This window comes from Xiphias gladius, chromosome 11, assembly GCF_016859285.1.
Source record: "Xiphias gladius isolate SHS-SW01 ecotype Sanya breed wild chromosome 11, ASM1685928v1, whole genome shotgun sequence".
In the NCBI taxonomy this organism is placed as follows: domain Eukaryota; kingdom Metazoa; phylum Chordata; class Actinopteri; order Istiophoriformes; family Xiphiidae; genus Xiphias; species Xiphias gladius.
In genome coordinates, this window is record NC_053410.1 from 8,829,948 (window position 1) to 8,841,729 (window position 11,782).

General features: G+C 44.9%; 1 protein-coding gene across 2 annotated transcripts; it reads left to right on the forward strand.

The window, feature by feature from the left end:
- The first annotated feature begins 2,359 nt into the window (after nt 1-2,359).
- On the forward strand, nt 2,360-11,474 carry zbtb18 (zinc finger and BTB domain containing 18). 2 transcript variants are annotated; one of them, XM_040140163.1, is made up of 3 exons: nt 2,360-2,780; nt 5,123-5,262; nt 8,249-11,474. In XM_040140163.1, exons 2-3 carry the CDS (start codon nt 5,247-5,249, stop codon nt 9,961-9,963), a joined length of 1,731 nt encoding a protein of 576 aa, XP_039996097.1. In that variant the 5' UTR covers nt 2,360-2,780; nt 5,123-5,246; the 3' UTR covers nt 9,964-11,474. The 2 variants fall into 2 exon arrangements, with proteins under 2 accessions (XP_039996097.1, XP_039996098.1); XM_040140164.1 differs by lacking the exon at nt 5,123-5,262.
- Nucleotides 11,475-11,782: the final 308 nt, after the last annotated feature.

The window sequence follows — 11,782 nt, forward strand, 5'->3', positions numbered from 1 at the left end:
GCACATTGAAGACAACAGCAGGATCAGAGTTTTTGAAACTCAGCTGTCAGTGGAGGAAAAGACCAGTACAGTGTGAATACTGGCAACAACCTGTTTATTGTAAACTGCAACTTACGGGTTGAACAGGTCTTGCCACACATTGCCATGCAGTTTCTTCAGCAAGGTACAGAAAGTCATTGGTCTACCATAAAAGTGCCAGTCAAGATAATGGGACTTAAAACCTGTCAGCTAGCGCGGGAACCTGTTACAGTCATCAGGAGCCTACTCACCCCTTGTGCATGCAGTGCCCCTGCTTGGCCGGCATTACTTACTTCAAAACCACACTTTTGTTTTTACTCCTTTCATCTCTTCCTTGTCCTGGAGACTCACTGCGGGGGCTTTAAAATGTGTACATATGCTGGCAAATCATGTTTAGTGTGCAGTAAATCAACATCTCTGCCTTTATTTTCACAAAACAAGCATGTTTCCTGCAACTACATTTTCACCACATCCACAGACTTTGTCACTGAGGGTTTGTCCTTTCCACTCAGAGAGCTAAGACTGGCAATCTGACAGCACATCACAAACTGAAGGCAGCCACGCCTATAAACTATAATTAATGCCAAAGGTCTTGGACAGACACTATCGAGACATGTAGTGAGACAAAAAGGAGGTTATCTTCAGTATGTCTGTTGTGTTTTCTAATGTTTTCAGTGGAATCTCTTTCAAATTAATTGATTAATTAATCATGCAGTCAATAAAATATCAAAAAAAGGGTAAACGCCCATCACTTCACCTCAAGTCTAGCTTCAATTTGCCAGTTTTGTCCAGCCAAACATCCAATGTCTTAGGATGTTCAGTTTAAAGTGACACTTGAAAAAGAGTAAAGCAACAAATTGGCTTTAAGAAGCTGGAACCACAGTGATTGACATTTTTGCTTGATGAACGAATTAAATGATTAATCAATAATCAAAACTGTTGTGATTTTCAGTGATGAACTACTGTTTCAGTACTATAGTACTGCAAAAAACAAAAAGCACAAGGTATTAGGTTGATTACATTTTGGCCCAGGAGTTTGCCACTAATACCTTATAAGAGGCATATATACAAATATATAAATGTTTTATATTATTACAGCTTTATTTTACTATACTGCCAGTCATTATCTGCTAACATAGCAGCCTCCACTTAGATCTCCTGAATTATAGCGTATATGAAAGCATTTAAGATATGGTTATATATTAATTATACATGATAAGCTATAAACAATGGCTTTATTAATGGTTAATAAATCATTTACTAATGTTTTATACTCACAAGCCGGTGAGTATAAAGTGATTGCGAGCCAGAAACAAATTTTGGAGTACCAGGTTGTGGAAAATCCTCCTCCAGCACGACTTTTTAAGCTCTTTAATTCATTAGGGAGACCCCGCCAATGGATTGTTTGACTGCTTATCTTTTGGAAAAGGGCTCCTTTATTAACTGCCCATTAACATTTACAACTGCACACTTATTATGGTATAATAATTTATGAAGGCTGTGTGTTTCTACTAAGAAATAATGCATTATAAATGTTGGTAAACCATTAGTAAGTACTTAAGGTTTCATACTTTCTAATAAGTCACCCGGTTTGGAGTTATAAATGGTAGTATGACATTAATAAAGGGTACCGGGTTTCTCAATTTCTAATGAAACACTTAGGAAACGCTCCAGATCCAGATGTCCTCCAGCCCTTTTCCAGAAGGTAGGCAGTCAAAGAGTCCATTGGACGGGGCTACGTAATGAATTAGGGAGCTAAAAAGACAAGCAAGGTGTCGTGCCGTTGGAGGACTTTCCATCCACAGTCTGGCAAAACACAAAAGTTGTTCTTATTACTGGCTTATAACTGATCTATAAAGTCTTAGTAAATGATGTGACCATTAATAAATCAATTTATTGCAGCTTTTAAACCGTTTATAAATTGTGTCTTCTCAGAAAGTGGTTCTCCAAGTAATAATATTGAAGTTAAAAATCGAACAATAGCTAACCCAACAGCCTTTAGGAGACCTTTTTTTTTTAACCTCTGGAAGTGGTGCGTCAATTTTAATCCACTGATTCAAACCCACTACTTTTGGTTTTTTGGTTGTCGTGTTTTTTTGTTTTTTTTTTGCCATTAGCAAATACTCTAACCGTAATCGAGACTGCGAGGTTATCTTCTGTCGTCCTAGGAAACCAACGGGGTTTCTTCCTGTCAAGGTGGTGCACCTGCTCACATAAGCTCCGCCTCCGACCCCCCACCCCCACCCCCCCTCGCCCGCCCCCCCCCCGCTCCGGCTTGACTACAGTACCCAAGCGGCATCGCGCCGCTCTCTCGCTCGCCGCTGCGCCAGTCCGCCTCGCTGACTCGCAGAACCAGTTGGTTTGGCCCAGCTTCTTCTTTCCTGCCTTCTCACTGTGTGTACTGCTGTTGTTTTCGCCTGGTGTCAACCTACGCCGACGAGAGAAGAAGACATATCCCTCCCTCTCTTATGTTAGAGGGCCGCTTCCAATTTGCCTTCACTTTCCTCCTCGCCGGCACCATTGGCTTCCGCGCCGTGCCAGTCAACTCGCCTCCTTTCCCAGCCCGAGTTGAGCAGCAACAGCTCGGAAACATCTGGCCGCCGCAGAGTGCTAGACTCCCCCGTCCACTCTGCCCGCTCGCCTCGGCAGCCTGTTATGGAAATTAGTCCAAAGTCATTCTAGTTTTGTCTGCGAAGGACAAACAAAAAAAAGGGGGGGTCATTTGACGGAGGAAGCTGGGAAGACGTTGGACCTTGTTGTCTGTAAGTGCTGCCTCTAATACCGGAGTCCGATTAAAGGAGGCTCAGGAGAGAGAGAGGGTGGGTTACGGAGGGGAAAAAGTAGCTAAACCTTCCTTAGCATGACTGTGTTGTCTCCCCGCACTAATAGTTGCTATGTTAGCTCTCTGTCCGCGGTGTTTTAGCAGCTGTTGTCATAGCACCGGGGCCTTCACAACAACTGTAAATAGCTCAATATTGTCGCCTGTTCGCTTTACTTTTGTTAGCAATGATCGGGCTATAGCTAGCTGCGTGGGTCACGGTGTCTCTCTCTCTCTCTCTCTCTCTCCCTCTGTGTGTGTGTGTGTCTTTGTCTTTATCTGTTTTTGTTTGTTATGTCTTCTGGTAAGAAAAATGGTTACGGTCTTCTTGTGTTGTAGTTTGTTCGGCGACAGTCTCGCAGCCCATCACGGGCAACGTTACTTTGACTTTTATGCTAATTCCCTCGCCGGACAAAGCTTATAAACAGTCGTTGTTGACTATTTGGGCTGCTCAAAATGAAGTTAAGCGCCGTCGTGGTCTAATTTATAACAAACTTATTGGCTGCGCCGCTGACTTCTGTGAGTCCAAGTGTTGGATATTGCACTGTCACGATATTAAATTGTATCTTAGAAAAACAGAAGCTGAAATTGTGCACCAGTGGTTGCAGTGTTGTGCAGCAACCACTGTAATTAAAGATGCCAAATGAAACTCCAGCGGTGAAGTTGATTAAAGTTTAACTTTGATTATTGAATTTTTCCGACTTCGAAAGCAGGTTTGAATTATTATTATTATTGTTATTTTTATTAAAGCTTATTCAAGATTGCAGAAGTTGAAGTGGAGCGAAGGTTTTTTTTTTCACCATGAAAAATTTTCAAACTCAAATATTTTTACTACTATTATCCAGAAATGTTTGTAATTATCTTACAAATGTTGTGTACACTCAGGTGTCGCTCAACACTACATATTGAGAAATAACATTCTTGTAATTTACCTGGACATTAATGTGCGGCTGGGATAAAACAAGCTGTCTTTATTTATCTTGGGATATTACGAGGCGTCAGTATTTAGGTACCGTTCTGTGTGTATTTCATATCAGTCTTTTAAACTTTATTACAGGCTTTTGGGACGAGCGGGCACTCAGAAATAACATACATTTTAAATAGCTGGAAGTTGACGCGCTCCAAACGTGCATACGTTTACCAAAACGAAAGCGAAAATATTGCCGTTGCAATAAGTTTCTCCCCGGCTTATTAAAGGCTTGTATACCTTTTGTTTAGGATTTCCACTCATTAGTTTCTTTCTTCGTGACTTGTTCCCATTGTTTCCCCCATTTCATTTTTGTTCATGTTAGTTGTCCGAAGGGTCCGAGCGTGGGGGTGGGGTGGGGTGGGGTGGGGGTAGCCCCATAGATGAATGAGTGAGTGAGTGAGTGAATGAATGAATACAAGAAGAGGCAGCGGCGCTGAACCGTAAAGAAGTGGAAAACAATATCAGCTGCGTATGTCTGTCAGTTGCAAATGTGCTGTGTTGGCCTTTGTTTATGGTTAGTGGAAGGAGACACAGAGAGAAAGACAGCGGAGGGTCGGAAAATTTCACAGCACCAGAAAAAGATTAGAAAGACTTTTTTAATCAGACCCTCTGTTTATATTTTGTGAACTTTCCCTTTCCTTGATAGTTTTGGTAGGAGTGGGTGGTTGTGGTTGCTTGATTTAGTGGGTGAACTCTTTTCTGTTTCCCAAAAAAAACAAATCAGCATCCCACTGCATTTAGTAGACCCGTGTGGTTTTTTTTTTTTTTTTTTTTTTTTTTTCCCAGGGAGAGAGAGGGAGAAAAAGGGGGAGAAAGAGAGACAAAGTTGCGTGGTGTTGGTAGAATGAAAGAGGAGTCTGGTGGCAGGAGTGTAGAGGAGGCAGCATATGGCTGTAGAAAGAGCACAGCTGGAGGTAGCATCTCCATCTGAGGATGATGTCAGAGCAGCTGACAGGCTGCCATCCACCCCACCTCCTCCTCCTCCATCCCTCCACCGCCTCCACCCCTCCCCAGTCCTTTATTGTGAGTCTCAGCGGCAGCCTGGGAGAGTTAGTGCTGTGCGTGTGTCTGTGTGTGTGTGTATGTGCACACATGCTGTGTATGGGTGTGTGTTTGCGGCTGCCGATCAGCGCCAGTTAGGAGGAGGAGGAGGAGGAGGAGGAGGAGGAGGGAGGGAGGTGGTATCTCGTTCCCCCTCCAACATCTCCTCCACTTTGCATCTGTCCCTCGCAGTTTGAACAGCGTGTTTTTTTTTTTTTTTTTTTGCCTGCCTCCCTCTTCTTCTTCTCTCCTCTTCTACCCACTCATTGATTCAGAGAGAGCGAGCGAGGAAGAGAAAGAGCAAGAAAGAAAGAAAGGGAGAGAGAGAGAGAGAGAGACAGCCATTCTCAGCCAGCCAGAGAGCCCAGCTATTCTGCTACAGTGGAGTTAATCAAGTTGATGCATACTGCTGCAGGTATTGTTTTGTGTGTGTGTTGGTCTGTGTGTACGTCTGTGCATGAGTGTGTGTGAGGCAGAGTTAGTGGAATAGGAGAGTCCGGGCTAGTGGAGTAGTTATTTTGTTTTGTTGTGGGGATCTCCTGTGTGTCAAAGCAGTGTGAGCGCTGTGTGAAAACTGCTGGTGAGTCCTTCAGTAGGAAACTCGTGTTGGTGCTGCCTGTCTGAGGGGTAATTGCAGACCGGGAACACTCTGCTGTGTTTTTAGTTTGTTAGTCTAGCGAGCTGCATTTAAAACTCAGCTGTTGTTTTGAGGTCTGTTTGCTATTTGTGTTGTCAGGCATTTTGTTCCGTCACTTGTTAATTGTGAGCAACTGATACAACTTTTCTTAAAATTGGGTTTAGTTCAGTCATTATAATACACGTGAAATCATTATTAAAAGTAATGCTTTTTATCAACCAACATTAATTAAAGAAAGAAATGTAGTCACTTTGCAGTTTTTTAAATTTGAGCAAAGAAAGATAAAGAATTTTTTAGTTAATAAAATAGAAGAATATAAGATTTTAAGCAAAAAAAAGAGTGAGCAGTCATTTAATCCTAATCATCTAACCTGAGATCTAACCTTTTTTTTTTCTTTCAGTTAAATCTAACTCACTGTAAAATTACTTGAAAGCATGTGCGGTCGACTCTACCCACTTTTTTCCCCTCCTGTCGGCTGGAGTAGAGGAGACTAATTTAGAAGTTGCAGATTTGAGCTGCCTGAATTGGCTAGACAGCTGTAATCGCACTCCCTCCTAGTCTTAATCTCTTTATCTGGCTAGCAGCTGCCATATGGCCCCCGTCAGCTGGATCAGATGTGGGTAAGCCTCCCTCCCCGGCCGTCCCAGCCTCTCCCTCACCCTCTCCCTCCCTGTCCCTCTGTGTCTCTCTTTCTCAGACCCTTGCCTGAGCTGGCTGACCGGGCCGGGTGGGCCGGGTGACGGGCTGCTGCCCTCCTGAGCCTCCGCCGACGGCTCCCTCCCCACAGCCGCCACCGCCGTCTTTATTTTTAGCCATCTTTAAGGATTAGGATTGATGCTGTGACGAGCAGGGCACTTACAGTGATTGTATTGTAAATCTTCTCTTCTGGGTGGTGGGTGGAGGCCGGGGGGGTGGGGTTTGGGGGGGTGTTGAGGAACAGGGCAGTTTATACTTGGGCGGATGTGCGGGGTTTTGCTTGTAAGATTCAGATGGGAATGAAGTGTGTGACTGACGGATGGTGTGCGTGTGTGTGTGTGTGTGTGTGTGTGTGAGTGTGTGTAGAAGGAGGAGGTGAAAGAGGGGTTTGGCTGGACAGAGCGAGGGGAGGTGGGGGCTTGGAGAGGTGGGAGGTGGTACACCCTTGTCCCTGTAAGCCCCCTCATTAAAAGCAGTTTGAACAAGTCGTAGGGAGAGCACACACACATATACAACACGCAGATACACACACGGACTCACACACGGTGACATTCTTAGTTTAGCTTCATTCAAATGAGGTGATTTAACTGCTTTGGTTAACACAGTGCAGAGCGGGACCAATGTATTTTCTCAGGCAGGACAAATCGACTTGGTTAACAGGTGGGACTTAATGATTTTACAGATTTCATTCTTGTTATTGACTTATGTCATCTGAAATTTTGCCCATTTTTTTTTTTTTTATCGACTAGATAAATTCTCACACCTGAAGAGCCTTGCTGCAGGTTTTCTGTCCTTTTTTTTTCGCCTCCTCTAATCTTACACCTAAAGCCGGTGCTCGCAGGTTAAAAAAGGGACAAGCTGTTTAGTTTTCGACAGTGCTATTTCAATTGGGCAGTTTTCCTGCTCGACTTAGCCTGTGGAGGTGGTTGGTAGGTAGGCTGGTGCTAAGTGTGTGTGTTGTGTACGTGGGGACAGTGTGTGCAGCTGAAAGCCGGTTACCTAAAAGGGCTGTGCCAGGCCAGGCCAAAGTGGGTTAATAAAAATAACCAGCGTAGGAGCAGCGACAATCCAGGAGTGCAGGCAGAGGAGTTTGAGAGATACAGAGAGAGAGAGAACGGAGAGAAAGAGTAGAAGAATCTGTCGCTGGTGGTTTACCTGAGATTAAGTCTTTCTCCGGTAAAAACTGACTTAGTGATTATTCTTTAATTACACTTCTTAATTGTAATTATTGTCCGTTTCTCTTTTTCCCCTTTTCTTGTTATGTATTTTAAATTAAGTAAATAATTAGAAAAATTAGTTTACAGTTACGCATGGTGTTTTTGAATTTGAGCAGAAATATTTCTTTTCATGTTGTGAATGCAAGTGAAAAAAAATTCATGGCTCTGCATAGGTCACTGTGTAGTATACATAAAAAATATAAACAGATTTAATATATATATGGGATCTTTGCTGCATGTTTTGTTGCGTTTTTTTAAATCTTATTTTAATACACTTTTTATGTGTTTAAAAATGTTTAAAACAATGTTCCTTTTCTCAGTGTCTCTGTTCTTACTAACCTACCTTCTCCTGATGTGTTCTCCTCTTTCGCTTGCTCGTCTTCTGTTCTGTGGTTTGTTTTCAGCATTTCATACCATATGTGTTTTTGGCATTGGTCTCTTTTTTCCTGCATTTCCCTGTTTTTTTGTTTGTTTTTGTTTTAAATTGGCCTCATGTAAGGTGATTTTGTTCACAGAAATTGTGTTAACACAAAAGCCTAAGTGATGATAAAAACAATATCATGATCTCAAAGCTTGAATTTTACCTCAGACATGGAATCTCTCTGGTTCTGATGTCTCTCAATTTAAATCATCTTTTGGAGGTTTTACTTTTTGTCTACATTTCTGTTCCGTTTTTCTTGTGCTTTTACCTTCACTGAAACATATTTTATTTAACGGTTAGTTAAATCCTTGCAAAACTTCTTTAAAAACCCACGCAAGGTATAATTTTGAAGTCTGACATCATGGATACTGAGACTTTTATGAGATGTACCCAACTTTGACTCTGCTTCTGTGTCGCTGTGTGGCTGCAGGTTATGAGGACGGCAGGATGGAGTTCCCAGACCACAGCAGACATTTACTCCAGTGTCTGAGTGAGCAGCGGCACCAGGGCTTCCTGTGCGACTCCACGGTGCTGGTGGGCGATGCTCAGTTCCGTGCGCACCGTGCTGTGTTGGCCTCCTGCAGCATGTACTTTCACCTCTTCTACAAGGACCAGCTGGACAAGAGAGATGTGGTGCATCTCAACAGCGACATTGTCACAGCCCCGGCCTTTTCCCTACTCCTGGAGTTCATGTATGAGGGCAAGCTGCAGTTCCAGGACCTTCCCGTAGAGGATGTGCTGGCAGCGGCCAGCTACTTGCACATGTATGACATTGTCAAGGTGTGTAAGAAGCGTTTGAAGCAGAAGGCCACGGCGGAGGCAGATAGCACGCGCAGAGAGGATGACGGTGGGTCCAGCTGCTCTGATAAGGCCGACAGTCTATCAGATGGTTCTACCGGCCGGCCTGCCACTGCCGACCTGCTGCACAGTGATGAAGAAGAGGAGGGGAAGGCCGAGGGTGGAGCGCTGTGGCTGAGGCTGCCGTCTGCAGACAGACCGGGGACACCAGCCATGGCTACAACCAGCCCAGGGCACGGCGAGGCGGAGACGCAAGGTGGAGAAAGGCTGGGGGAGGGAGGGAAGCTGATCTCCCCAGCCGGCAGCCCCACCAGCTCCACTGGATCCCTCTCCCAGAGGTCCCACCGCTCCGTGAGCTCTCGTGGAGGGCACAGGGGCAGGAGGGTGTCAAATGATGCGGCTGACTGTGTCCTGGACCTGTCAGTCAAGCCGATCGCCGGTAGCAACCACAGTAACCACCACCAGTCCTACTTCAGCGGTGCAGCTACCCCAGACAGCCTCCAAAGCCCATTGGCTGTTAGGGTGAAGGTGGAGAGGGGTGTGGCTTCAGACGAGGAAGAGGAACTGGGAGGTGGGGACTATGACATGGAGCACAGTGGCATCACGAAGGCGACGGTTCCCAGCGCCAACGGGGGCCTGACCCACCACGGGGTCGGGGGGCCTCTGTCAGCCCAGCGGCGACTTGGCCTGGAAGCACACCTGTCCGCTCTGCGAGAGGCCTCCCTGGCCTCGGAGCTGGAGCGGGAGGAGAAGCCTCCAGCCACAGCAGATGACGAGGACATACTGGGGGGTGAAAATGAGCGCGCCCAGGCCGAGGCGGCCAGCATGGATAATTCCCTGCTTCCTTACGTCTCCAACATGCTGTCGGCCCAACACACCCAGATCTTCATGTGTCCGCTGTGTAACAAGGTTTTCCCCTCCCCGCACATCCTCCAGCTTCACCTCAGCTCCCACTTCAGGGAGCAGGAGGGCATCCGCTCTAAGCCCGCTGGAGACGTCAACGTGCCCACCTGCACCATCTGCAGCAAGACCTTCTCCTGCATGTACACGCTGAAGCGCCACGAGCGGACACACTCTGGTGAGAAACCCTACACCTGCACCACCTGCGGCAAGAGCTTCCAGTACTCACACAACCTCAGCCGCCACGCAGTGGTGCACACGCGCGAGAAGCCACACGCTTGCAAGTGGTGCGAACGGCGCTTCACGCAATCCGGGGACCTCTACCGACACATCCGCAAGTTCCATTGTGAACTGGTCAATTCGCTGTCAGTGAAGAGCGAACCGCTGGCACTGCCCAATGTCAGGGATTGGGCGATTGAGGACAGCTCCCAGGAACTGTGGAAGTAGAAACAGACTGCTGGGTTTGATAAAGGGAAAGAAAGTGGAGAGTGAGAGAGAGGCAGATAGGCATGGGGAGGTGAAGGGAGGTGGCAAAGTTTGATATTCGGGGTTTAAGTGAGTCATGTTCTTGTGTGTCGCAAAATCTCATTCAATTGCACTTTAATAGCACATGAAAATGTTACTACTGAGTTTTTTTTTGTTGTTGCTGTTGGGGTAATTTTGTTTTATTCTATTTTATTCTGAACTCTTATTTTTATTTGGCGTAAGTTCTGTTTGGTGGTTTTCATTGCATCTAAGGACATGGGTCCCAGTGAGAATGTCTCACCCTTTTGAAGAGTTTTTCACTCTGTGTGTGTTTCATCTCAGACACAGCACTCCGACGCTGGCCAGCGTATCGGTCCCAGTCCCATAGACACTGCCACTGCAGGAGTTCAGGTCGAACACACTGAAGTGAAAAAACATTACAAAACACTAAACGGGTACTGTGATCACCACAAGTCGATACCACCATACACACAGTTTGAAGTAGTGTGTGTTTGTGTGTGTGTGTGTGTGTGTGTGTGCGCGCGCGTGTGTGTGTATGTGTGCGTGCGTGCGCAATACTGCACTACTCTGGCAAAAATTTCACCTGACATGCGTGAGTGTGTATGAGTGAGTTTTGTGTGTATTAATTTTATTTTCTTCTGGCATGGAGGTGTCGTTGGCAAAGCGCTCCCCGCTTCTCTTGTTAAGCTCTTTGGTGTTGTGTGTTCAGGGGAAAGCTGACTGACTGACAGACAAACTGATGGCACTCATGCAATGCACAGCCTCCTTTTCAATCAATTTGAAGTATTTTCTAAAAATGAAAAGACCTTTACAAATTATTATAATAATAATTATTATTATTGTTATTAATAGAATTTTTTCTTAATTCTAGCTGGCAGTCTTTAAAACATCTCTTGTTGAAAAGTTATTTAATTTAAGGTTGTTGTATATTGTTCTGCTATAGTTTAAAAACTTTAATCCTTTACCATTTTTTTTAAAATTAATGATTATTATTATTATTTTATTACTTTTTTGTAATGGGACCTGCTGTTGTTGCATGACGTCCAAACCTGTATATTTTAAAATAAAATGTGAATTTGCTGTATTACTGTACACATTGTAATTGATCAAATATTTGACAACGGGCTTTCCTTTTCTTTTCTTTGTGAATACTACTCCAGGGTGCGGTCTGTTGGAAAACTGAATATTATTCTCGCGACTATGGAAAAAAATGCATGAAAATTTGATTTTGTCTTAAACCTTTAAGTTGTGGTTTTTGCATCAGGGGGGAAATGTTTGAACATTACACTTTTGACGGTGAGAAGTTGGATTTTATTCTACTCGTCGTAGGTCTGTCGCTGGGCTCCTAGAAGAATGTTACCGAATGTGTTTCCGTCGGATGTTGAAGCGATATGATGAAGCATTTGAAGCCTGCGTCTATATGCACTGATCTCTCTGCTGCGTGCGTGTGCCTGTGTGCGTGCCTGTGCCTGTGTGTGTGCGCGTGTGTGTGTGTGTGTGTTTATGAGCGTGAGACTTGGTTATTACCAGTCAATTTAACCTACTGAAGATCTACGTCCACCCAGCACTTCCTCCTCCTCCTCCTGCTCCTCCTCAGGCGTTACATTTCTCCACTGCTGCACGTTTGTTCTCCATCTCTCATGTCTCCGTCCTCTCCAGCTCTAGACGCGGTCAAGCCATTTCTTAATTATTTCTGCTCACTGGGCACTTATTTCAGGTCTGTTGAGTGCTTGTTTTCGTGGCGCTGACTTGGCTAAAGTGTGAAGGATACAGAGGGAGA